We start from the raw sequence: 26,186 nt of genomic DNA, 5'->3' as shown, positions 1-26,186 counted from the left end.
GCATATGTATCGATCTTGTTATGAATGGATCGTATAAACAGTGTTAGTAAAATTGTAGCTGTAACAAACAGAAGACACAGGTTCTCCTGGCCCACTCTACAGGCTTTCATGAAAGCTGCTTGTGTTCCGAGTCTCCTCATGTTTTTCTGAGATAATCCACCACCCGGCAAGGCGTAGCTCGACACCCACAGTCATGTCAAAGAAAGCTATTCTCTGCAGTTCTTACTGGAATCCAACAGGCCTCCCAGCCTGATTCCAAATATTTATGATAACTATATGCTCCAATAGTCTTTTCATACTTTACTAATGTTATGCTAGTGGTTGTTGTGGTAAATAACAACAGCATGTGATGTAATATCCAGTGTGTCTCTGAGAGTTTTCTTGCACTGCTTGTTTGATTACTAAGAGAATAACCCGGCTGGTGCGACTATTTTATGTTTTGTTAATTTTAGGATATCAATCCACATCAAACTGACCTCATCGACGCCATCATCCACAGACGGCGGAGTGGACCACGGCATTTCGAGCAATATAGACTGTCACATTTCTTTGTGGGACTATAAGTTTGGCCTGTGCAGAGACTAATATATCAGAGACAAGTCCATCTGTCTTTCGCCATGGCTACCACGGGCATGCAGTTGCTGGGTCTGATCCTTTCCATCGTGGGCTGGGTGGGTGGGTTAGTAGTTTGTGCCATCCCCCTGTGGCGGGTCACCGCCTTCATCGGTAACAACATAGTGACAGCTCAGATCATTTGGGAAGGCCTTTGGATGAATTGCATAGTGCAGAGCACAGGTGAGATCCAGTGTAAGGTGTACGATAGCTTGCTGGCTCTGCCCAGCGACATGCAGGCCGCCCGCGGCCTCACTGTGTTGTCCATCCTGCTCTGTGGCCTGGCTCTGGCTCTGGGGGTCCTAGGAGTCAAGTGCACTAAATGCATCGGCGTAAACAGCCTTAAAGCCCGCATTGCTCGCATTTCTGGCTCCCTTTTTGCCATCGCGGGGTTTCTTTACCTTGTGCCCGTCTGCTGGACTGCCCACTCCATCATCAGGGATTTCTATGATCCACATGTGGCAGCTCCACACAAGCGTGAGCTCGGCCCTGCCCTTTACATCGGCTGGGGGGCATCAGCCTTGCTTCTAATTGGGGGGTCACTGCTCTATGCGGGGTCAAGTCCTCCCGGAATCCCAGGCTCTCCCACTTTCAGCAGTGGAGAGAGCAGTCCACGCAGGGCACCTGCCACACAAGTCAAAGGTTATGTCTAAAATGTCTGAAGGCCTTCCACAAATCCACCCCGAATGATGTCAAACCTGTCTTTTCTCCTCTTGACATTGATTCATATAATTATTTTTTATTAAGTGTCACTTTTCTTTTGTTGTCTTGAGAAAAGTCACAGGAGGCTGAAAACTGAACTTGTTTTATTATGTCATACCTGATACCCTTCAATAACACTCTTTCTCTGTCTGCCAGTTAAATACAATAAACGTTGTATGCTCTGTGGAGGAAAAATGGTGTGTGTTTACATTTGTACCATTACATATATTAAAGCTCCTCAAAATACTTGTTTTACAAGGAAAAACCTTTGAGTCATTTATGTAAACACTACGAGGGGTTCTGCTGAATGGAGAAGAACAATAGAACAATGGAGATGTGTGTGCATTAGCATGTGGTGCCATATTTTTCAGTGTGTGTGTGTGTGTGTTGTCCTGTCTTCCATCTCATTTTCCTTATCTGAGTTACTCTATACGGCGGGAACAAAGAAAAATACATGATCCTTTTTTCACTTCATAAAGATCCTGCTATTTCTTCTAATAAAATCACACATTGCTCCAGCAGATAACTGTATGATAACAAGCAAAAACCAGATTGAGCCTGAATCACTATCTGTCTTTGCATGTGTTCATGTAGTACAATTCCAAGCACCATCTTTATTCATGAGATATTATCCTTGTTCTTAAACCTGATTGATTGCACTGTAGGTGACTGTAAATATAATCGTAGTTGTGCGGGCATGCATTAATCTATCAGTTCCTTTGCTTTCTGTCTGTGACAGCAGAAGACAGAGCAACACAATGCCACTCTATAGAGCATTACAGCACCACAATAACAATAGCCACTAGTGTTCCAAGTGCCAGGTAGTGACTCACACATGACCTAAGTAGGCCTTTACCAGTGCTGGTAGAGTAATGATGTGAATACTGTAAGTCTGTGGCATTTTACTGTATGCTTACAAAGAAGACAACAGAGGGAGACGAGTGCACTAGTTACATTGTAAATAATGAATGGAGTGCTTCAAAGTGGCTTCGAGGTATGGTGTCAATGCAGTTCTTAACAATGACAGTAACAAAGAGTTAACACAGAAGTTGATTACATGAAAGTGAATTAATGAGTGTATCATTTACAAGGAGGCGATAACTGCACACTTCACTGATGCATTTGAGACTTTGGGCAACACTGATGTGTGTCCAGTTCATCTCAGATCTGCTTTCTAGAGCTCTAGAGTTCCCTGAGTAAATACAAACACTGATAATTGTCTGTGAAGTCTTTTGGTGTGAGTGCTGTAGTATGTGTGAAGTGGGGTATAGTTCTTTTCTCTTTCCTTAGGCTGTAAAAATCAAGGGTACATGTGCAGAAAATGTGAAATAAAGACAAACAAACAAAAATGATATTGGGATTTGGTTGTTTCCAAAGTCAACATAACCTTAAAATAAATGTAGCCTAATGAATTGAAGAAAAAAGAAACGTTTTTCCTAAAGATATTTTCATAATCGCATATGTATGTTCAAGTTTTAACATAATTTAAAACCACTTTCTTAAAGTCAGATTCTATTCATCGTTCCTCCATTTATTCGATTCAAGTTCTGGCTGGCTGGAGCCCATCTGTCTTAGGTGCACTCTGGACAGGTCACCAGTTCCACATAGGAAGGCCCCAGTTGGCCTGTGGATTTGAACCCAAGATGTTGCTGCTGTGATCATCACATCATCATCATCACCCTGCTGCCAAAGTCAGATTCCTACATGCAAACTCTTACTCAGATAGAAGGTATCAAGAAATAACTCACTGTTTGTCTGTGTTAGACCGTTACATAAAACTGGAGGATTTTGATCATGCTTTTAAGTGATTTACTGCATGTCAAAATGTCCTGGAGTGCAGAAAGATGATCATGAAAATCAAAACTGCCATGGGTGTTTAATTACATTTTTGGATGTTATTGTGCCTTGAGCACCAACTAATACACATCACTTTACACTTATGAAAGTTCAATTTGCTTTATCAAAGAGCATAATTAGTGTGAATGCTTGAAAAGCATTCACAGTATTGTTCTTCTAATCTTTAAACTATTTTATTATCTATTCCGTACGTTTTTTGTACTCTATCTCCTTCAAAACCGTTCAACTTAGAAAAACCATTCAAACACCGTTAGATTCCTCTTCTTTTGGACATGACTGCTTCTATTTTTCTCATTTTTAACATTTATATTTTTAAAATTATTCAACTTTTTTCAACAAAAATTTCCCATGTATTTCAATGGAGAGACGCTTCAAATTCTCATTCAACTTACTCTTCTTTAAACTGTATCTACTTCCACATACATTGACATAGAGCCACCATTCAAACTTTAAAACGAAGACAAGACGTTCAACTATCCAACTTGTATTTATCTTTTCAATATCTATTATACTTTTTCTTCAGTTCCAGTTTAAGTTTCATGATTTCTTTTCACCCGTTTCAGAGTTTATAATGGGTGTGTATGGGACGGAATGTTGGGGCTAGAGTGAGACAGCTCAACTGCTAGAGTGAGAGGAGCAAAAAAATTAATCTTAAAATCTTTTTTAAAACTGCTGCTGTGTCCGTAGCGTTTACTATACAGGTATGATTTTACCCTCAAAACGTAGCCATCGCTGTCCTCTTTCATCCAATGTGTTTACTATTGTACTAGGTGTTATGGTTCTTTCATAAATGTCACCAATGCACAGCCTCCTCCCTCCAACTCTTCCATAGACTCTAATGTTAAAATGGCTCAGAAGGTTCGTTTGAAAATCAGAAGTACAGGGTGTCTTTACACTGTCACCACGTCCATATAATAAACTCCACAGGCATGAAAACTGAGAATTCAGTAGACTAGACATTGCTGTCGCTCACGGTGAAAGAATTTCGTCAATACGACTTGTACTTTTCATTTGGGAGCGATTTGTTTGGGGCTGACTTTTCTGTTCATTTTAAGCAGCAAAAGTGAGGCGCATGTCTGTGTCCGTGTATGGAGCCATTGGGTGCAGTCACTATAGCAACCAGGCTCACGCCTGCCTGCTTAACGAGCTCTCTCTCACTCTGCCAAGATTCATCTTAAACACTTCTCTTTCAGCTGCTGCTGTGTCCACAGTGTTTGCTCTACAGCCATCATTTTACCCTCAAAACGTATCCATCGTTCTTCTCTTTCCAACACCGTGTCTTTCAAAAGCTCAGAGATGTAAACCTTTTAAAACTGTGTGGATCCAAGTGGAGGGCTCACATTTTAGTCATTCAGTGATTCAAAGAATATGAACTTTTAATATTCATTCAGGTGTTTTCTGACTCTAAAGTTTCTTTTCTCATTTCTTAGATTTTTCTAATTTACAATTAAAACATTTTCAGCTTTTTTCCAACTTCTTCTTCTGTGTAACCTTCAGCTTTTAGCAGTTCAGCACTTTTGTTTTCACGTTAAATTCGGGGTTGTTTTTTTTTATCATTCAACATTTTTAACTCAAAATTCAGCAATTAATTCATTTCAGTGCATACATTCAGATTCAAGCATTCACACTGCAGTTTCTTCAGAAAATGCACTTTCTAGTTCTTCTTGTTCTTTTGGCTGCTTTCTTTAGCGAAGAATCTTCTCTTTTCCCTCTGCCTAGCATCTCCATATTCAGTATCCTTTGTCTTATATAGCCACTATCGGTCCTCTGCACGTGTCTAAATCATGTCAGCCTTGTCTATAAACTGCTCAACATGAGCTGCCCTGTCAGTATTGCCTCAGAACCAGTCTCTACTGTAATTCCACCCTCACCTTAAACCAATCTGTCACTCCTACCACACATCTCATCAATGACTTGCTGATAATGCATATTTTTATTTAGATTTCTAAAGCGGCAATCATCATGTCAAGGTTTCGCTTAACAATAAATCAATCAATAAATCAATAAATAAATTCAATAAATTAAAAATAATAATAAAATGCACCCGTAATTGCGCATACTCGCCGCGAGAGGGAGACATTTCATGCGTGTCGCTGTTTCTGCGACGGAAGTGGGAAGTCAGAGGAGGCTGTACCTGCTGTACAGCTGTGCTCCGTGGCTAACAGCTAACCTCCGTTGTGAAAGTATCGGGATCCGCTAATTAAATAAGTCATCTCGACAGCCACTCTGAGACTCTGACTTTAACATGGGAAAAGGTGGAGGCACATTTGAAAGGCTTCTCGGTAAGTTAACAGCACATGCGTAAGTTGAGAGTAAAATAAGCAACTATAAGGCAGAGTGCGATGTTTTCCAGCGTATTGTTTTGACAGTCGATCGGGCTGTGGCTCCCAGGCCAGCTAGCTTTTTTTTTCCTAGCCTGCTAACAAATTCGCTGCTATTGTTCGAAGGCCAAGAAATGCTAAGAAGTTAGCTGAAGCGAACAGTTTTAACTCAAAGTCTGGTCCAGTGTTATCGCCTTGCTTTTAGTTAAGCTAACCAAAGCTGTTGTTGTGTTCCTGTGCGTTTCATACACGGTAATATACGATTAGCTGTTACTTCACACATTAACTACCCCATATCCAAGGAAACCAGGCAGACAAACACAACGCTGGTATTCGTGAGGCGCTCTGTTGTCCTGAGTTTTTTTTTTTAAAGACCACAACAGGTTGATTAGTTCGCTGACACATGTCTATAATTAGCGACTGGGATACTTTGTGATCCACGTATAGACCTACGCTAACGTCAGGTGGCTAATAGTTGCTTTTACTCCATGACTAATCATAGAAAACAAGGCGTCTCTGTCATAGCATGTTTCAACAGTTACCTTGGTTTAAAACGAGTCCCAAGTGAATTTCCAGTTATGCAACAACAAGTTTCTTGGGCTACAAAGATGAGCAGGTTAACTAGCGAACCTGGATGAAAAATGTATACACCCAGTAAATGTCAAATTATTTTGTGAAGTGTCAAATGAATACGCAGCTGTGCATATTGATTACTATTAAACAATTTTCAGACATTTTAGGTCTCTTTAGTTCAGCTGGAGAGTTTTGCCTACTCTGCCAATGTAACCAGTAATAATTTGATATTTGAGGCCTAAATATCAAAGTGTTTGTATTAAAACCATCAAATAGGTTATAAATCGTGTGTTTGATTCTTCTTACCAGTGATGGAAATGGTTTCAGAATTTGAATCCATTAAATATAATTCCTGCCGAACTTATCTTTGCAGTCCCAACTTGTTTTTCTCAAGGATTCAAGGGTTTTTATTCCATTTCAAACGTGTGTATTCACATGAGTTGAAACTAAATTTAGCACTCAGGTCCCTGTTTAACGCCAGCAACAATGAGAACACACAAGAGAACAATATACAGAAACAAGGAAGAGAAAACATATTTACAGTGTCATAGAGAATGAATAATCATTTTTTAAGGGTATGGAGGATATTGCAAATGCACAATTGGTGTCTTTGTTACGATTGGCTAGGAGAAGTAGACACAGAAGCAGTCTAAAAGCATGGTGGTTCTGCTCTTGATACTCTGTGGCCTCCTGCCTGAGGGGAGGGGAACAAACACTGCATGTGCTTGGTGAGTGGGGTCTTTCAAGATAGAGGAGGCCCTTTTCCTGTATCTGCTGGCGTAAATGTCTGTAGTGATGGGGAGGCCCTCAGCAGAGGCGTTTTCTCTGCCGTCCTCAGGACACTCTTTCCCCACAAATCTGCAGAATAGGTTTAAGACTGAGCTAACAAGTTCCTCGTACTGCAACCTCCTGAAAAAGTGGAAGCGTTGGTGTTGGTGTCTTAACCAGGACGGAAATGTTGTGACACCAGATAGGGTTTTCAGTGAGATGTACACTAAAGCTGGTGACCACTTCCACAGTTGTTCTACTGATTTGCAGGGGCAGAAGCTAGTCTTTGTCCCTTCTAAAAAGCACACTCATCTCCTTTTTTTTTCTTGAACTTGATGCAGAGATACTACACCTGCACCACCTCTGCAGTTGTTTACCCCCTGCCTGTAGTCAGAATCATTGTTGTTGTTGAAGCATAAATTTTACCTGACGTTCAAAGTATAGAAGCAGATAAAAAAAATTAAAAAAAAAGTCTGAACTGAGTAATGCACACCTCTAAACCTATGATCAGATTCGCAGTTTTATAGCAGATGTCATGTGTATTTAAAACATTTAATCTTTTTAAATATATTTAACTCAATTAAACCACCATTATGTGTGGGTGATTGCTGAATTCACAGCACACATCCTTCAGTTTGACATGTAATAAGATGATATTTGGTTCCTAAAAATTGGGCAGTTTTTTTTATTTTATGATTTGCAAACAGGTCGTTTGTTGTGCTGAAAGTTGGATTAGGTTCCACTTGTATTTAGAAATGCAAATCAAGACCAGGTTTCATCTACTAAATGCATCGCAATCATATGCCAAACAGGATTATCACTTCGTGCTATCAGTGCTTTCCTGTTTTCCCCACAGTTCCGCAGGGCATAACAAATGTCAGACCCAGGACTGCAGCGCTTTGGCACACCTGAATCATATGCAAGGCTATTTTCTTTCTGACAGCTGAACTCACGGAAGCATCTGTAGCAATAAAATATTTTTAGTTATCCCTGCTGATGATGATATAATAAATAAGTAGATCTCTATTATATCATTAAGGTTTGACACCTCAAACCTTTTGTGTGGTAATAGTTTGATATCATACAAAGATCGATCTGGAGTCCTACGTTAATAGCAGGAGTACAGATGTTTCTATAAAGATTAAAGCATGTGGAAGAAGCGTTTGTTCATGTGTAACTGCCGGTGCAGTTTTGTGGAGCTGCTGTTGTAGATGCCATTTGACAGACATGCATGTTAAAGCTTTCTGTACTCATGCAGATAAAGCCACCAGTCAACTGCTTCTGGAGACTGACTGGGAATCCATCCTGCAGATCTGTGATCTCATTCGACAGGGAGACACACAGTGAGTGATTCTGTCTTCTTCCCCTCTACAGTCACATCCTCCAGCAGCTGAAGATTTAATACAGCTTCGACTATTGTCTTCAATGTTTTTGAAATAAACATACTTGAGAGTTTGCTTATTGAATTTATGCCAATGATTCTGCATTAAGCGATATCTGTGTTTTTTTTCCTTGCAGAGCTAAATATGCCATTGGGGCCATTAAAAAGAAGCTGAATGACAAAAATCCACACGTGGCGATTTATGCACTTGAGGTAAGACGTGTGGAAAGTATACAATCAAAAATACAAAATCTCTGTTGCCTGTAAACATAGTTTGATTTTTGCTTTGGTTGGTGTGTTCTCTTGCTTTGTCACCTAACTGTGGGCAATAGTAGACTTGGCATCTTTTGCGTTGGGTTGTTGAGAATAATGCAGCCTCACCCTTCAGGTCTTGGAGTCAGTGGTGAAGAACTGTGGCCAGACGGTGCACGATGAGGTGGCGAGTAAGCAAACCATGGAGGAACTGAAGGAGCTACTTAAGGTGACATTCATTTTATCTACTCCCTGTCTGCTCAGTTCCCACCACACTCTTTTCAATGCCATTCAGAGATGGCCTGTGTTGTCTTCTTACTGTGAAGCTTAATTTGTTGGCAGAGGTCAGGCGGAGTGGTTGCTTTGGCTTAATCAATGAAGAGTTTTAGTCTTTATTCAAACCTTTATTCAAACACAGGCTCCAGATTCCCAAAGGTGTACATGTTAGAGTGATGTTAAAGTGAGCAGCCACACAGTGGTCTGATATTAAAGTAGTTGATACTAAATGAACTTTTTAAAAAACAGGTTTAGCGTCTTTACAGTGCTTCAATTATATATTTTGGCTGGAGGCTTCATAAGCTTTCCCCCTCTCCTATGACTGCTCACTCTTTCAGCTGACTGGATTACAGCATGAGCTAGCAATATTTGATTGGATCCTAACTGTATCATGTGACACAGGCTGTATACCTCATGCTGGTTTCAACTTCCTGGTGATGTCATTGCCTTGTGACAGGAGTCTTTTTTTTTTTTTTTTTTTCAGATGAAAACAAGGGACTTCCCACCTCACAGTGTTGATGAATTCAGTGTGTTATTTGACAGTAGAATTCAGAAACAGGGAAAGTAGACCTTTTTGCTTTAATTGTGTGTAAATTCCTTGACTTCCAGAAACAGACGGAACCAAATGTCAGAAACAAGATCCTTTACCTGATCCAGGCCTGGGCTCACGCCTTCCGCAATGAACCCAAATATAAAGTGGTTCAAGACACCTATCAGATCATGAAAGTGGAAGGTAAGCTTGAACGAGCCGAGTGCTCACATCTGAAATGAAACCAAAGGATCTCTGAAAGCTTACTGACCCAGAAAATGTTTTCTAACAGGCCACTTAAAACTGGGTGATACCAGTTCAGATGATTTGTAATGATAAAAAACTGATTTTATTGATTCAAATTTCATTGTCAAAAGGTACATCAGCAGCTAGAAGTTATTGCCTCTTTGTGATTTTTTTTTTTTTTGTAGCTGTTGTAAAAAGATTTTCTGCTTTTGTTTGTCTGCAGGTCACGTTTTCCCCGAGTTCAAGGAGAGTGACGCCATGTTTGCTGCTGAGAGAGTAAGATATTTTGTGTTTCTTGTTTTACTGATGTGTGAAGAGAGTTATGTTTTTGTGGCATGTGCCCCTTACATTGAGAAGTAGTTGAGTAATGTGATGTCTGCTTTGTTTATCTAGGCCCCTGACTGGGTTGACGCTGAGGAGTGCCACCGGTGCAGAGTCCAGTTTGGCGTTATGACAAGAAAGGTAGGCCGGGCCTGCTTGTAACTAGGCCACTTGGAGGTTTTATGGTTTCCTTCATTCATTTGATGCTGTGAGTGTGTGAGTGTGTGTCTGCGTGTATGCGGTACCTTCTCACGGCGCATGTGTGGAAATCAACCTCATTTTGTGTCCTGTGCTTTCCCAGCACCACTGTCGAGCCTGTGGTCAGATTTTCTGCGGCAAGTGTTCGTCTAAGTACTCCACTATTCCAAAGTTTGGGATCGAGAAGGAAGTGCGTGTGTGCGAGCCCTGCTTCGAGCTGCTTAACAAGTGAGTCCACAGATGTGGTGATTAAAATGTTAGAATTAGTGTGAAGAACAGGCTGTGTGTAACATGGTGGCCCTGGATAGTACAAGTGTTTATGTCTCACAATTATCTAGGGTGCAACAGATTAAACACAATGAACACGTGATTGATTTTATTCAAGGTAAAAATGATATGTAGCTGTGATATGACTTGTAAAAAATGATAGGTTAAATATGTGCAGCTGTGGTGCTGAGGTAAAATGCAGAGAATGTGTTATGGAGAGAGGAAAGAGGGCAAATAGATGTGTGGTGGAATGAGGAAGTGCAGGAAAATATTCAAAGGAGGAGGGAAGCAAAAGAAAAGTGGGATAGTAGGGGAGATGAGTAAAGTAGACAAGAGTACTAGGATGTTAGGGGTACAGCAGAGGTGGAAAAGGCTTAGAGTGAGCTGTATGTGAGGCTGGGCGCTAAGGAACGAGAAAATAATTTTTATCGACTACCTAGACAAAAAGATAAAGCTGGAAAGGATGTGCAGCACGTTAAGTTGATTAAGGGTAGTGATGAAAATGTACTAATGAGTGAGAGTGTGTTTTGAGAAGTTGGAACAAATACCATTAAAGAAAAACACGGAAAGACTTCTAATGAAAAAATGGTATGTAGATATATGAAGATAATGCCGGTTTTAAAAATAAACTATGTAAACGTATGCAAATGATGTCTGCGACTGTGTAACGTGTTCTGAGGCATGTTTGCACATGTTTGGCAGCTGATACTGAAAGACTGCTGGTAACACTGGGTGAAACATGCTGTGTAGTCAACTGCTCCAAGCAGTCGTTAAATTGTCTCACTCGCAGCTGGTAATTCACAGGACAATGCAGAAAGATTTTAGCTGGACGTGTCAAGCTAAAATCAGGAAGTACTTAGTATGCTGCAACATGAGTAGTTAAGTTTTTTTTCTAAAAAGAAAAGAAATACATGGATTGTGAAAACATGTAGACTATGTTTGTGAGCCTGTCTAGTAAGTAAGTAAAGTTTATAAGGCTTTTCACAAGACATGTTGTCACAAAGTGCTGTGCAAACAGAATAATTATAATGAAATATGATAGAAAATTAAAATACAGTTAATAGCAATACAAAACCAGGCTCAAAATAAAATGGAGATGATTAATAAACAGTGTCAACAAGAGCTTGTTTAATACGTTTTTAACTGATGTCTATCAGAATGAACAGCTCAGAAAGCAGTTCAGTTTCCTTCTTTTGGCATCAGAAGAAAGTAAGAAAAGCGCTGGCTTTTAAAATGGACTGAAGCAAAGTGGAAAAGTGTTCTGTTGTCAGATGAATTGAAATTTGAAATTCTTTTTGGAAAACATGAATATTATATCCTCTGGACTGAAGAGGAGGTGGTTTGCTATCAGTGGTCAGTTGCATTCTTGATGGTACTGGGGACCTGGCAGCCTGCACATCTGGAAAGGCATTATCGGCACTGAACGTTTTTTTAGAACAACATACGCTCCTAGCCAAATGACGTCTTTTTCAGGGAAGGCTTTGCAAGACAGTAGTTGAAGAATATGCCTGCACTCCATACCTTTCACTGATTGAAAGCAGCAAAGAACACCTAGAATCCCACATCACACAGGAATTGGACAGCATTCCTTAAGAAAAATGTTTAAGTGCAAAAGAAAATAATAAATAATACTGTATTATCAAATAAGTTATGCAAACAACATAAAACGCCTTGTTTTATGTTGTAAATAACATTTTAATTTATGCCTTATAAATTAAAATGTTATTTCCTTATTATAAAACTTTCTTAAATTAGTAGCAATAAAACAAGTTCTGACAGTATTATATTTCTTGATTGAGGTAGCGCTAATGTGTATGTGTGTACACACACGTGAGCTAGTGAATGAGTGAGTATGTGTGTGGGATCCTTTAAAAGAGCATGTGGCGGCTGCAACAAAGCAAAGTGAGCATATCAACAGTTGTGGTTTGAGGCCGTTTTTCCTGCAGCAGAAAACAGACATTCTGATGATGATGATGATGATAATATTATTATAATGATGATAGTATATGTATGTGTGTGTATATATATCTGTATTTTCACTATCTCTTCCACAATTGGGGGGGGCAATCTGGACAAAATTTGTATGAACATCATCGCACATACAACAATAAATAATGTTGAAGTAATTAGAGATGGCACGATGCCACTTTTTTTATGTCCGATACTGATATCATAAATTTGGATATCTGCCGATACCGGTATGAATCCGATAGTGTGTATTTTTCAATCAATAAAACAGGTTGTTGTTTTTTTTTATATCTTGCTGCATTTTGTATAAGTTCATACTCACGTTTTAAAAAAACAAAACACTAAAGCTATTCTGTTATACCTGTATGCAAAAAATACACTGCACCCAAAATATTTCATAGTTCAGCAATACTGATCAATCTAATAAACCTGAACCTACACGATCCTCCCTATTCTGGTATTTTAAAGAGTACTTAGCAGAAATATTAAACAACCTAACTAATAGGGTTGTCAGCTCCCAGTAAAAAAAAAAAAAAATAAAAATAGGGAACCACCCACCCTCCGCCTCGTGATGCTTAATCGACGTAATCAACTAGAAGTAATAAATCAGACATTAGGACATTTCAGCTTCGACTTCAAGAAATCGTGATATGCGTCTTCACTGTTTCCTGTTATTTATACACAGAACAAAGAGCTGATGAGCCAGATGTATTGATGATAAGGGTTGTTGTTTACTGTTTCTCTAATGTAGCAGCTTTCTGTATGTTAACTGGGGAAAAATACTTAAACACAAAAATAACAGAACTTTAGTGAATAAGAACGACAAACTAAAAACAAAGGTGTGTACCATACTTGGAAGCATTGTTTGTCAGTGTGTGTGTTTGGATGGAGATCCGAAATCCAAATGGGAGTAACTTGAAAGTGTTTCCCATGATGTTTTGTTGTATTGTTCTCTCTTTGGAGTGCTACTGTTGTTTCAAGCAGCATGCTTGAAACTCTGATTTACAAGGTTATTTGTCCTCCCTGATCCCTCTTCCTTAGCAGCCACCCCTCCCTCTCTCCTCCACTTAGGAAAGCTGAAGGAAAAGCCCCTTCCTCAGGCTCTGCTGAACTGCCACCTGAGTACCTGACCAGCCCACTGTCCCAGCAGTCACAGGTAATAATTTGAAACTCTTTATATCAATCACTGTCTTTCTAGATTTTTTGTTTTTGTTTTGTTACCTGTTAAATATAGGACTTAAATGATTTTCGAGTTATTATATTGTTGTTGTTTTTTTACATTTTAGACAGCTTTCTAGCCTTTTTGGAAAAAGTTGCTAAAATTGTCACACTGGAAATAAATAGTCATGTACACCCCATCATTCATTAGCTTAAAGAACCACCTTTACCAGCAATCACTTGAAATCAGTGTTTTCTAGCTGACTTTAATTCCCATATTGCTGTGGAGGAAATTTGTCCCAATCTTTCCTACAGTGTTGCTTTGGTTCACTGAGATTTGCAGGCAGAGCTCTCTTAATGTAATTCTACAGCATTTCAATCAAGCTGAATGTCTGGGCTTTATTTGTGGTCATTATGAAACCTTTAGTGTTTTCTTTTTCAGCTATTCTATTGTAGATTTGTTGTAATTTAGATGATCCAGTTGCAGCCAAGCTTTCGCTGTTGGACTCTCCTGCTATATATTTCTCCTGCTCTTCTTTCTCACCAGATGCCCCCCAAGAGAGATGAGGCTGCCCTGCAGGAGGAGGAGGAGCTGCAGCTGGCCATAGCTCTTTCTCAAAGTGAGGCTGAGGAGAAGGAGCGAATGGTGGGTTGCTAAGCTGAAATGCTCATTTTTGGGTATGGATGTGTTTGTTTTCAGCTAGTATATAGAATAAAAGCTGACACACAGCTGAATGCTCAATTGCAGAGACATAAGAACTCGTACTCGATGTATCCCAAAACCGATCCCACCCCAGTGACTTCCTCAGCTCCCCCAGTCAGTACCCTCTACACTTCCCCTGTGGTAAGGCTGTTTCCAGCAAAATCACTTATACTCTACAAAACATGTTTTCATGATTTTAAAAGCATGTTTGAAAGATTTTTATTATTGTTAAGCAAATTTTAAAATGCATTCTTTTTTGACTATTATGAAACACATTGCAGAACTCCTCTGCTCCATCAGCTGAAGATGTAGATCCTGAGGTACATGTGGTATATTGCTCTTCTCAAATGTTAGCAGTATTGCTGATTAATGGAAATGCTACACCGTGCTTTTAAAGCTAATAAGGAAATATGACATCATTCCAGCTGGCCCGTTACCTGAACAGAACATATTGGGAGAAAAAACAGGAAGAGGCTCGCAAGAGTCCCACCCCCTCAGCCCCTGCCCCTGTGACATTGGCTGAGCCACTTCCGGCAATCAGTCAGCCCGTGGAAAGTCACGTCCCTGTCCAGCCTGTCAACATAGTGGAGGTATGCTGAAGTTGTGAGCTCTAAAAAACCAAAATCAAGCTAAACACAAATGAGCCCCTGCTCATGGTTTGCCCTGTTCATCCCCTCTTTCAGCAGCAGTACCAGAATGGCGAATCAGAGGAGAACCATGAGCAGTTTCTGAAGGCTCTGCAGAATGCTGTCACCACCTTCCTGAACCGCATGAAGAGCAACCACATGCGTGGGCGAAGCATCACTAACGACAGCGCCGTGCTCTCACTCTTCCAGTCCATCAACAACATGCACCCACAGCTTTTGGACATCCTCAACCAGCTAGATGAGAAGCGATGTAAGCGTTGGCCTTGTGTAATTGTGTCCATGTTTATAGATTTCTCTCTCCACGTGTCCAGGCTCTGAACTGTGATGATCTGTGTCTTGTCAGTGTATTATGAAGGGCTGCAGGACAAGCTAGCTCAGGTTCGTGATGCTCGGGCCGCTCTCAACGCACTCCGGGACGAACACAGAGAGAAACTGCGTCGCGCTGCAGAGGAAGCGGAAAGACAGAGGCAGATCCAGCTGGCACAAAAACTGGAGATCATGAGGCAGAAGAAACAGGTACTGAACTGAATCTGTTCAATGAGAGTTCAGATATAATAGGCCATTACCATGCTCACAGGTATTTCTTTGGACCGCAGGAGTACCTGGAGATGCAAAGACAGTTGGCCATTCAGCGCCTCCAGGAGCAGGAGAAAGAGAGGCAGATGCGTTTGGAGCAGCAGAAGCACACCATCCAGATGAGGGCCCAGATGCCTGCTTTCTCTCTTCCCTATGCCCAGGTACACATTTTATACTCCATCTGGCCTCAGACTGAACTCAACCCAAGGATAATCTAGTCAGTAAATTCACTTGATATTGCAGAAACCAAATGTCTCAATAATAGCAGAAATATATGAACCTAAAGAATAAATTTCAGCTAATGAAACATTTTTTTAGATTTCAGCAGGAGACTTTTTATGTTTTTGAACTTTTTTAAGTTCATTGTAATCTTTTGGTGAAATTTTAATGCTGTCTTTATTTGCTGTTATGTAGATGCAGTCTTTGCCCCCCAATGTCGCGGGAGGGGTGGTATACCAACCCGGTGCTCCGCCCAGCTACCCAGGCACTTTCAGCCCCGCTGGTTCTGTGGAGGGTTCACCTATGCACAACATCTATATGAATCAGCCAGGGCAGACTGCACCAGCACAGTACCAGGCTATGCCTGGTCCTACCACAGGTGAGGAGGTTCACAAGAAAAAGGATCAGCTGAAAAGACAAGAAATCTACCAACTTTGGTCATCTGGTGTTACAATTAGCGATATGATCTAAAATCTTAATCGTTCACTACAATGTTTTGTGTTTCCTCCCCCCCTTTCTTTCAGATCCCAATATGGTTAATGCATACATGTACCCACCTCCAGGAACTAATGGGCAGCCCGCTCCTCCGCCTGGTCAGGCTCCACCCACAACTAGTCCACCCTACTCCACCTATCAGCCCACACCTACGCAGGGTTACCAGGTCTGACAAAGCTCCACTTAAATTTTCTGATTAATACATGAAATGCCACAAAAACGTTTAAAGATGAATGCATCTCACTGTTCTCTGTGTTTTGTGCAGAATGTGGCCTCTCAGGCGCAGAGTATGCCCCCCATGTCCCAGGCACCCCCCACTAACGGTATGGGTTATATGGGTTACCAGCCATACAATATGCAGAACATGATTTCAGCATTGCCGGGACAGGACCCCAATATGCCCCCCCAACAGCAGTACATGCCAGGCCAGCAGCCCATGTATCAGCAGGTCAGTTGTATATTTATGTATTTGAAGCTTCTGACAGACTAAAAGTTAATTGGTTCAACTGTCATTCACAGTTAACGCATGAAAGCTTTCTTTATTTTTATCTTTGGTATTTTTATTTAGGTTATTTAAATGTCAGTCCTGGCTAATCTTCCTATTTTTACTTGTGCATTCATGCTGCTAGGTTGCTCCCCCTGGTGGCCCCCCGCAGCAGCAGCAACAGCCGCAGCAGCCGCAGCAGCAGGCACCTCAAGCCGTGCCGGGCAGCGCAGAGGCACAGCTCATCTCCTTCGACTGAAGGGCCTCACGCTGCTGGGTCTAACACACTACAGCTCCTCTCCCTGTTTGGTCTCTTTCTTCCCTCTCTGGACTCTGAGGATACCCTCTGGAAACACACACATAATTCCCACTTTCCACCTCGCTGTGATTTTTGTGGCAACGTGAAATATTGTGATGATGTTGCAGAACTGTTGCTCTCCTTGCCTCTCCCCCGCTGAAGTATAAAAATCAGGAGGGGTGAAGCTGCAATGGGAAGCGCCATAACCAAGAACCTTCACCCTCTTCCTCCTCCTTTCCAGCTGATATGTATGTAGTATCTCCTTATTAAATGAATAACTGAAGAGCAGAAATAGTCAGTGGTATTAAAGTTACAGAAAATATGACCATTTAGGAGATTTAAAAAAAAATAAAAAAAAAAAGAGAGAGAGAGAAGAAGATGCAACCATCCTTTGTCTCACATTTTTCTAAATCCAAATTTGCATGTTGAAATTTCAGTTCTTTTCTGGAATGGAAGCAAATTATTTCAACGTGTTTTAACAGTTTAAGAAGTGACTGAGAAACATCTGTATTCACTGTTTAAGATGCTGTTGGTATGTCTGAAGAGTGACAGCACAGTCAGACACCTGGAAAAAATCTCACTAATGCATAGGCAGTAGTTTTCATATCATCCCTTCTTATAATTACAAATTAGAGTCTTCTTTTTTTAATGGGGGGGGGGGGGCATTTATTTGTTGTGTGCTGCTTCAACTGTGTGTTAATATAGTTTCAGAGACGATGCAGGGATTAGCACGTTACGGGAAACTGTTTAGAAAATTAGCTGGGTGGTTGTTTTGTCTTCATCAATTATACTTAATTAACTAAATCATTAAAAATCCACAATTAGTAACAAAAAAATATTCATACTAAAAGCAGTCCAGCAGTTCTAATAGCATCTTGCATCCCTTCTGTTAAAGCGACTGGTGTTGCCGAACATCAAGTGCCATCACAAAATTGAAGCATATGAATTTAACCTGTAATAAAGTGCAAGTTTCCTCCAGGAGTCCCAGCCTACATTCTATTAGTTGTAATTTTCACATATACAGATGCCTGCATCGGGAGTACATGTGGGCACTCTTTCAAAAGTCTGCTTGAGTATCCAGAAGTGAAGAAAAGCTTGCAGAGCAAACATGATGTGCTGCATGTATGTATCACACACCCAATCAGTGGTTTCTGTAACTCTTCAGTTGGCATCTGTGAACTTCTTTATTCCAACATACTGATCTGACTTTGAAGTAATTTTAAAATTATATTTAATAAATATCTGGTTCTTACTGTCCACGTGCCTCGACTTGTATTTTGTAACCACACACAGAGGAGGGTTTTTTTATTTTTTAAAGCTTTTATTCAACTATATCCATTATCAGATTGCAGAATTGTGTTACAAATATAAAGACTATAGACTTACACTCATAACTGATGTGAACTAATAATTTAAAGTCCTTTTGGTATTTTGGCTTCTTTAGAGTTTTCTGAAGATGAGGCATTTGTAGTATTCTTCCATCTCAATCTAAAAGAAGGAAACATTACAAGTGTAAAAGACATGCTGCTGGGAGGTGGAATCGCCTCTAAGCCGAGATACATGACTTACTATCCGCTCCATACGCATCCCGTTCCCATAGGCCAGCTGTCTGAGCACGTCGATATCTGGAAGACCCCAGTCTGGATTCCTGTATGCAGCAGAACCAAACATGGTCCATATCTTATCCTAACAGCCAACCACATACACATATTACCAAATAGCTGCTACTCACATTTTTCGTAGCTCCTCATCCAGCTTTTCATTACAACTTGGTGTGATGATGCCATTAACAGCATACACCTGAGAAATGTTTTAATTTGACATCAGTTAGTAGGTTCAGGTTTATTTGTAGTGTAATTAACTATCATTACATACCCCATATGTTATCAAAAGGCCGTTTTGTTTGAGGATCTGTCCTGCTCCACTGAACACTCCCTGAGAAAATGATAAGTAAATAAAATACTGTGGGGATATATCTCAAGCTCTTCAGTTGATTTATAAGCAACCAGGCCTACCTGGGCTGTTTTGAAGGAGCTGTATTGCAGTAAATTAATGGAAATAATAACGTCACAGGAGTTGTGACTCAGTCCTGCCCATTTCTCCCACGGATCACTGGCATCCAGGTGAACAGGTGGTAGCACCGTCTTTGCTTGGGTTGCAGCAATATATGCCTTGATACTGCCAACAAGGTGTGTACGAGCTTCATTTTAGATTTAATGTCAAATCCATAGACTTCAACAAATCACTTGTTTAAATAGATCATTGATTTAACTGGAATATGTTCGTAAATCTTTCTGTCACACATAACTATACTGACACGTCAACATGGCAAGCACTTTCTGAAAGGCACAAACCTCTCTAGAGAATCCTCTTTGATGTCTGATGGCTGCCAAATGACAAAGGGCATCTTCTGAGCAAACCGTATGATATGCTGGCCAGTTCCAGAACCAAGCTCTAAAGCAAATAACTGCCTGTGTGACTGGCTCTCCAACACATCTTCGAGCACTGAACAAACACTCTCCCAGTTCCTTTCAGCCTGAGGAGACAGCAGCATGGCCTGAAGGAAAAAGAAAAGAAAAGATGTGTGCCTCTTTTATCTAGCATTGCACTCCCATGCATTGCATTGTTCTCTTAGCGGATGCTTCTTACCTTTTATTTGCACTGGCGATAAAGGCCAGTGGAGGGAATGGCATGTTGGTGGAAGACAGTAGCAGCAGATGGGTGGAGAGATTACCTGGTTAAGAGGATTTCCTTCATGCTCCTTCCCAGTGTCCAAGTGCCCAGCATTGGTACACTACAGGTAGGACATATGCACATGCACAGCAAATAATAGGACAGCTATAGTCTTGAGTCTACTTTGCTTGCAAGGAGCCAGTCCACTTTACATTTTTAAAGTGGTCTTGACCAATAATTCTCCAATTCTGACTTTTCACTCATTTACTATTTTTTTCTTTTCTTTTGTTAAGCCTTGTTAAGAAAGTCCAAACACAGGACCTCGGATCTGGATCTGACATGGTTTCGGGCTGAATCTGAGCCAGTGGTGTTGTGGATAATGTCAAAGCTGATGAATTCTGAACACAGCAAAATCCCTTCAGATGTTGATCCACTATGCAATTCCACCTGGAAAGCATGTGACTGTAACAGCTTAATTTTTGAGCATTAGAATGATCCCAACCACACTGCCAATGCAGTAAAGACACCTGGATGGAAAAACAGATAATGGAGCACTATGAGTCATTGCATGTCATTGAAGTGATAATGCTAGAGATGGAAAGATGAGACTGGACATATTATTATTATTATTATTCTTATTCTTATTCTTATTCTTATTATTCTTATTCTTATTCTTATTATTATTATTTTTTTTTCAAACTTACTTTCTTTCTGTCGCTCTCTCACGCACATTCATTGTCCCTTGTGGGCTCCCGTAGCAGTTGAATTGAGGTTTTTTAACAGTTCACGCAATGCATTGTGGGTAGGTCAGGAGTAGAGGGGACGCCATGTGCTTTTGAGGCAGAGGATCCGCTGGAAGGAGACGTGTGTGTGATAAATTTGTCTGTTTCTCAGAGAGAGGACCACCGGCTCCATTTACCGTCGGCATGTTCTGCACCAGCCGCTGCCTCCGCACCGCGCTGCGAGTCGCAGCCAGCACGCATCGGTACGTAACAGGCGGAGTACACCTGTATCCGAGTGTCTGCGGCTTCAAGGGCAGAGAGCCGGCCACTGCTGCCGCTTAATTTGGATGGAGAACACGATGTTGTCTTTTTAATTCGTCTAAAGACAGACGATGCGCGTTGTGTGAGCACAGAAATGAGTTTAGTGGTTTGCGGCTGTGTGCTAAGTAGGTTAGCCGACGTTAAGGGTTCCATCGCAGGCTTCAACTTGAACAACGTGACCAATTGAGCCCTGCTGTCCGACTAATGACACAAAACGCAGTATACCTTCATGGCTTCGTCTTAAAAAAAAATCTAAGAGAAGCATGGCTTTGACCTTTTTTTTTTCTTACCTACACTGGTCAAATGGGACTTTTCTGGTATTTGACAGTAGTAAAAATACTCTGGGTGATTTTTTTAAAACATTTTTTATAGCTTGATAGGCTACATTACCCTGTTAAAACTGACTAGAGTTTTAACTGGGGTTTTTCGGGAGTCTTGAGACTTTCAATGCCATGTGTGTAAAAGAGGCAGTTGTGTCTTAAAACAGACATGTCCAGACTGTCAGCTGGAGATTTTATGATGTAAGCCACCATGGCTTGTCCTGGAGCGCTTCTCTCTCTTCATCCTTATCAGGACCTCTCAGCCAAAGCTGTAGTTTCCTCCAGTGTCGCCCTGGTTACATGGAGGCTGACTGCCCTTTGCACAACTATTTTTTTTTTATTTTTGTATTTATTAAAAATATTTTTTTGCCTGCAAGTACCCAGGGGTTTGTTTGGGGGTAAAGGGACTTAAATTTTGTAATCACAAGTAGAATGGGAAGCTTTGGGGGTGGGTTGTCCACATGCCTGACAATTTGTTGTAACCATCAGACACTATAAGTGCATCGTCTGCACATCCCTCATCCAACTGGTCTCCATGCAATCAATGAAGAGCAACTGCTCAGCTGAGCTGTCCACGTCTGTTATTGTGAAATTCCAAGTCTGAGATGTTTGAGAAGGCATGAAGAACCACCGTGCTGTCAGTTTTACTAACAGGACTGAGCTTCCTGCCCCCCTTCCACAGTGCATTTCTAGGTCTGCATACTTTCTTTGATTACAGTCCTGCATTCATAGAATAGCGAGGTTGCTAAACGATGATGGGTAACAAAGAAGATTGAGCTGATATATAACCTTTGTTATATAATGCAATTGTAACCTCAACAGGGAAGGTGTAACACAGAACGGGTAAATAAATTGCATCTGTGAGGGTTATAATTCAGTTGATATTATTATTGTACATTCTGCTTACATGAAACTTGATCGTGTTCCAAAGGTTTTCAAGTTGGATATTCGTGTTGCAGAGTGTACTTTTGTAATAAACCTACAATATTCCTGAAATCTGTCCTTACTGCCAGAATATAATGGTTGCTTTCTTAGCTCACAGGTACTTGCCGTAATGTCAACCAGTCCTGCCCGCCCTGAGCAACCGCTTGTGGGTGGCTGTAGCTCAGGTGGCAGAGCAGGTCAGCCACTAATCAGAAGGTCGGTGGTTCGATCCCAGGCTGCCACCTGGCTGCATGCCAAATATCCTTGGGCAAGATACTAACCCCATGTTTGCCTAATGGTAGTGGTCAGAGGGTCCGGTGGCGCCAGTGTCCGGCAGCCTCGCCTCTGTCAGTGCGCCCCAGGGCAGCTGCGGCTACAATGTAGCTTGCCGTTGCCTGTGTGTGAATGACTGAATGTAGTGTAAAGCGCTTTGGGGTCCTTAGGGACTGAGTAAAGCGCTATACAAATGCAGGCCATTTACCATTTGTGCCATCTCGCATATAACATACAACAAATCTCTTCTTACTATTCTTACCAGGGATGCGTGACTCTCCAACCAAAGCTAGCCAGTACCTGCAGAATCCTGCCAAATCCTTTGTGGTGTGGTGTTTTTGTATAGCATTATTTGCTGATGCAAAACTGGAATTTCAGGGTTTTTGCTTGCCAAATTACCATAATTTGTTTGAGCTGTTAAACTGCAAAGCAATAAGCATAAAAGTGTCCTCCAGGTGAAATAAGAAAGCAAACCCATCTCATAGTAATAGCTACTGTCTTTACACAGTGAGAAGCTTGAGGGGTTATTTGGTGGTTTGCAAATTGAGACCATTAATTATGCATAAGTTAGGCAGTCTGCACTCTAAATGTAAGAAGGATTGTTTTGTAAAGCAGTAGACAAAGTCAAAATATGGCAGTGGATGATGCCAGGTGTGATCCACACCATACTGAATATGTGGATACAGTCTGCCGTTTAGCTAACCGCTTTTCACTTTCCCAGGCAACAGCTTCAACGGCAGACACCAGCCTTATGTGCTCTCAGACTTCTGAAAACCAGTCCAGCCTCGTCTTCAGATGCCATCGCCACCCCTCCTCTAGATGGAGCCCCCAAACAGTATTCCCCCAAAATCCAGCAGCTTGTCAGTGACATAGCCAGCCTCACCTTGTTAGAGGTGTCCGATCTCAACGAACTCCTCAAGGTTTGTGGGAAACCTAAAACCACAGTGCACTTTGTCTGAGCTTCTTGCTGTCCGTTTGTGTTAAATGTTGAGTGATAACTTGTTTGTCTTTACCACAGAAAACTCTGAACATTGAGAGTGTCGGAATGATGCCGATGGGGGCGATGGCGACATTAGCTGCTCCTGCAGCTCAGGTATTGATAATTGTTTTTAAAGGGAAGTTCTGAAGACTGCCTTATAAATCATTAATGGCTTAAGTAGCAACATACATCATTATTGTTCTTTTTCAGATGTCTAGCTTAAGAATTTAAAGCCACTCATAGTTGATGTGGCCAACGAGGCTCCGTGCGCACAGTTAAATGACCTCGATTGTGTTCCTTTTGCAACTAGGCTGCAGAGGAGGAGGTGGCACCAGCAAAGAAGGAGAAGACTCACTTTACAGTAAAATTGACAGAATTGAAAGCTGCTGAAAAAGTAAAGCTTATAAAGGAAGTGAAAAACTGCATCCAGGGCTTGAATCTGGTGCAGGTAAGTCTCACTGTTGGAGCTATTTAAGCGGGCTTATTGTAGCTTTTGGCAAAAAGCAGTGGGCCGGTGTTAGAATGTGAGATATAAAATGTTTATGAGATGACGCTTTGGAGGTAATAATATGCATATATTATTACATAATAGTCTGCAAAATCAGTCCAATTTATTTTGTGAATCAGTTTCAGCTGCTTTGGTGCAAATGAAAATCTCACTGCTGGTAGCATAAAACAGTACATGCAGTCCAGCTCATCCAGGATGACACATCCATTCGTGCTGTTATGAGTAGGTTTGCTATGTCTCCCAGCATGTTCTCAAGAGTGGTGAGGTGATGCAGGTGGGCTGTTACACAAGGAAGGCTGAACAGGGCTGTAGAAGGATATCAAGGGCATCAGTGTCTGCTCCTCTGAGCAAAGAATTGTCAGTCCTACTACATGACCTCCAGCAAGCTCGTCATGTGCATTCCTCTAAACAAACTGTCAGAGGGCACGTGGGTAGCATGGGTTGACGTCTTTTAGTGGGTCCTTTGCTCACAGAGGTTGTCTGTGGTGTTGGCTTTGCAGTGAACCTGTTGTCCCTTTATTTGCACCAAAGTGGGTGAAATGCATTCCCAACAGTTTCTAACTTGACAGATTGATATGAATTTGTTGTATTGTGGTGATCAAGTGTTCCTAATTTCTTTCTTTTTATTGTGAGCAGTAACTACAAGCAAACATTGTGTATAGTGTAATTTGCTTTGTCTGCAGTGTTAAAGCTTCTCAAAGCACAAATTTGTTAATTTCACTAATTGTTTTTTTTTTTTTTCTCCGCCCTCTTTATTTGAAACAGGCTAAGAAACTAGTGGAGTCTCTTCCACAGGAAATCCGGGCCAACGTATCCAAAGAAGAGGCAGAGAAATTAAAAGCAGCCCTGGAGGCAGCAGGTGGCACCGTGGAGTTGGAGTAGATCTCGTCTGCCCTTATGCCCACTGTTCGCCATCATTTTACTACTCATGCACTTCATCCTTGAGTTTATTTCTTTTTATTTGTTTTCTTTCCTCCCTTTTTTTTTTTTTTTTTGTACGACAAAGACGTGGATCGTAAGAGAAATGGAAACAAATGCCTTCTGACATTAACGCCGTCCCCTTACAACGTCAGGTCGGGACGGCACAGCTGAGACTGAACTCTCCAGCACGCAGCCTTCGCAGATGTGCCGCCGCACTGTTTGGTGGTTCGCTTGTCTGATACACGTGTCACAAACAAGCTAAGGAGATTGGTTGGATGCAGAGTAACGCCTTTTTCAGACATGTAATGAATAACATTGCAGTAATGGCATTGTGTCAATCGGCGGTCATTGATCACATTAATGTTCCTCTGGTTTCTATCTGACCTTCCTGCGACAGACTGAGAGAACTTCTCTCTCTGTCATTGTTACAAAGAGCTGCATGTGCTGCGTGGTGTTGCAGAGAGAGCTGTACCCTACCCCCCCACATGCATGCTCTAAAAAGCTTTCTTCTGAATTAGGAAGAATGCTTGAATCATATTCCAAATTAGAAACGATGTAAACGTTTCTGCTTTTAATTGCATTCTCCTGTGAGCTGAGTAACTCGCCAAAGATGCATGCATAGTTGCTACGGTTGAAATTTATTGCGTCCAGAGGCGTGATCAGGGTGCTGATGGACACGAAACCATCACCACACCAAGATGCTGTCAGATCAATGGGAAGGAGCGCATGTCTGAAAGAGGCTGAAATTACTTTGTAATTCTTTGTGTTTAATCTTCTCACAAGGTTAAATCTTGTGGTTTCCAGGTTGATACAGATGACTGATGTTGAGGAGCACCAGATACTGTGTGTAGTTCAGAGAATGGCAGGGTTGAGTCCAGATAAATCTCATTGAAATGTTAATAATGTGATTAAAGTTGAAATAATTATTTTGCTCTTATGTGTTATTGGTCGTGTGGCTGAATTTATGGAAAACTTGATGAGTGTAATCAAGATTTCATGTGTGCTGTGTTGACTGAACATTTATAGTGGAACAGTGAATTTCACTAGATAATGCTTTACTGCGGTTGTCCACCAGAGGTCTTAATAACACTGGATAACAGCACTTGCATGTCATTTTGTTTCTGAGTAAACCTTAGTGTTGAAATGAACAGAAATGAGTAGGTTTTCCTAAAAGAGGGAAAAAAGCTTCAGTATCTGTGATGATGTATGATTTGGAGAGAAAGTAATTTACGCCATTTACTCTAACTGGACACTTAATTAGGTATACCTTCCTCTGAACCCCTTTTGCCTTCGGAACAAAAAACGGTTTTCATGAATCTGTGCAAACTCTACTTTTAGTTCCCTGCTCTTAGCTGGCATAAGTGGCAACCAGTGTGGTCTTGTGCTGCTGTAACCCATGTGCATCAAGGTCTGATTTGTTCACAGATGCTCTTCTGCATACCTTGGTTGTAACAAGTGGTTGTTTAAATTATTGTTGCTGTCCTATCAGATGAAAGGAGACACTCATTCTCTTCTGACATCTCACACTGAGATGTCAGAAGAGACCTTAGAGATGGTCGTGTGAGAAAACCCCAGCAGATCAGCAGTTAAGTACTCGGTCCAGCCCAGCTGTCATTACGAGCTATGTCACTTTCAAAGTCCTTTAAATCTGCTTTTCATTCTGCCCATTTAATGTCTACATGCATTTAGTTGCT

General features: G+C 41.1%; 4 protein-coding genes across 8 annotated transcripts; 3 read left to right on the top strand and 1 right to left on the bottom strand.

Annotated features, from left to right (window-relative positions):
* The first annotated feature begins 610 nt into the window (after window positions 1–610).
* Window positions 611–1,560, top strand: cldnk (claudin k). The gene has a single exon (XM_026164754.1). The coding sequence runs from the start codon at window positions 618–620 to the stop codon at window positions 1,263–1,265; it is 648 nt and encodes a 215-aa protein (XP_026020539.1). The 5' UTR covers window positions 611–617; the 3' UTR covers window positions 1,266–1,560.
* Window positions 1,561–5,239: 3,679 nt separating this feature from the next.
* On the top strand, window positions 5,240–18,108 carry hgs (hepatocyte growth factor-regulated tyrosine kinase substrate). Of its 5 annotated transcripts, none has more exons than XM_026164741.1 (20): window positions 5,240–5,453; window positions 8,092–8,176; window positions 8,352–8,427; window positions 8,603–8,695; window positions 9,358–9,475; window positions 9,741–9,793; window positions 9,911–9,979; window positions 10,140–10,264; window positions 13,313–13,427; window positions 13,977–14,075; window positions 14,178–14,273; window positions 14,414–14,452; window positions 14,558–14,722; window positions 14,816–15,029; window positions 15,123–15,295; window positions 15,376–15,516; window positions 15,770–15,953; window positions 16,099–16,235; window positions 16,335–16,517; window positions 16,699–18,108. In XM_026164741.1, the coding sequence occupies exons 1-20, from the start codon at window positions 5,417–5,419 to the stop codon at window positions 16,810–16,812; spliced, it is 2,316 nt and encodes a 771-aa protein (XP_026020526.1). In that variant the 5' UTR covers window positions 5,240–5,416; the 3' UTR covers window positions 16,813–18,108. The 5 variants fall into 5 exon arrangements, with proteins under 5 accessions (XP_026020526.1, XP_026020528.1, XP_026020527.1 ...); XM_026164743.1 differs by having other exon boundaries at window positions 9,352–9,475; window positions 13,343–13,427; window positions 14,819–15,029; XM_026164742.1 differs by having other exon boundaries at window positions 9,352–9,475; window positions 13,343–13,427.
* Window positions 18,109–18,178: 70 nt separating this feature from the next.
* On the bottom strand, window positions 18,179–20,132 carry LOC113020625 (methyltransferase-like 26 B). The gene is made up of 7 exons (XM_026164745.1): window positions 19,501–20,132; window positions 19,206–19,408; window positions 18,867–19,029; window positions 18,727–18,786; window positions 18,584–18,651; window positions 18,421–18,499; window positions 18,179–18,339 (listed from the first exon to the last, which is right to left on the bottom strand). Exons 2-7 carry the CDS (start codon window positions 19,403–19,405, stop codon window positions 18,292–18,294), a joined length of 618 nt encoding a protein of 205 aa, XP_026020530.1. The 5' UTR covers window positions 19,406–19,408; window positions 19,501–20,132; the 3' UTR covers window positions 18,179–18,291.
* Window positions 20,133–20,281: 149 nt separating this feature from the next.
* mrpl12 (mitochondrial ribosomal protein L12) lies at window positions 20,282–25,418 on the top strand. Its single transcript, XM_026164746.1, has 5 exons — window positions 20,282–20,509; window positions 22,806–23,004; window positions 23,103–23,177; window positions 23,374–23,511; window positions 24,337–25,418. The coding sequence occupies exons 1-5, from the start codon at window positions 20,451–20,453 to the stop codon at window positions 24,451–24,453; spliced, it is 588 nt and encodes a 195-aa protein (XP_026020531.1). The 5' UTR covers window positions 20,282–20,450; the 3' UTR covers window positions 24,454–25,418.
* Window positions 25,419–26,186: the final 768 nt, after the last annotated feature.

This window comes from Astatotilapia calliptera, chromosome 4 (assembly GCF_900246225.1).
Source record: "Astatotilapia calliptera chromosome 4, fAstCal1.2, whole genome shotgun sequence".
Taxonomy (NCBI): domain Eukaryota; kingdom Metazoa; phylum Chordata; class Actinopteri; order Cichliformes; family Cichlidae; genus Astatotilapia; species Astatotilapia calliptera.
This window is presented reverse-complemented; position numbering and strand designations above follow the sequence as displayed.

Bases quoted from the DNA above. Each gene is read 5' to 3' on its own strand.
- mrpl12 (XM_026164746.1), top strand. From the start codon at position 20,451: ATGTTCTGCACCAGCCGCTGCCTCCGCACCGCGCTGCGAGTCGCAGCC. The intron at 23,005-23,102 runs GTTTGTGGGAAA...TCTTTACCACAG, and splicing joins ATCTCAACGAACTCCTCAAG to AAAACTCTGAACATTGAGAG. The intron at 23,178-23,373 runs GTATTGATAATT...TTTTGCAACTAG, and splicing joins TAGCTGCTCCTGCAGCTCAG to GCTGCAGAGGAGGAGGTGGC.
- hgs (XM_026164739.1), top strand. From the start codon at position 5,417: ATGGGAAAAGGTGGAGGCACATTTGAAAGGCTTCTCG. The intron at 8,696-9,351 runs GTGACATTCATT...CTTGACTTCCAG, and splicing joins AACTGAAGGAGCTACTTAAG to AAACAGACGGAACCAAATGT. The intron at 14,274-14,413 runs GTAAGGCTGTTT...AACACATTGCAG, and splicing joins CCCTCTACACTTCCCCTGTG to AACTCCTCTGCTCCATCAGC.
- LOC113020625 (XM_026164745.1), bottom strand. From the start codon at position 19,405: ATGCTGCTGTCTCCTCAGGCTGAAAGGAACTGGGAGAGTGTTTGTTCA. The intron at 18,652-18,726 runs GTATGTAATGAT...AACATTTCTCAG, and splicing joins GCCTTTTGATAACATATGGG to GTGTATGCTGTTAATGGCAT. The intron at 18,340-18,420 runs GTAAGTCATGTA...TCCTTCTTTTAG, and splicing joins GGATGCGTATGGAGCGGATA to ATTGAGATGGAAGAATACTA.
- cldnk (XM_026164754.1), top strand. From the start codon at position 618: ATGGCTACCACGGGCATGCAGTTGCTGGGTCTGATCCTTTCCATCGTG.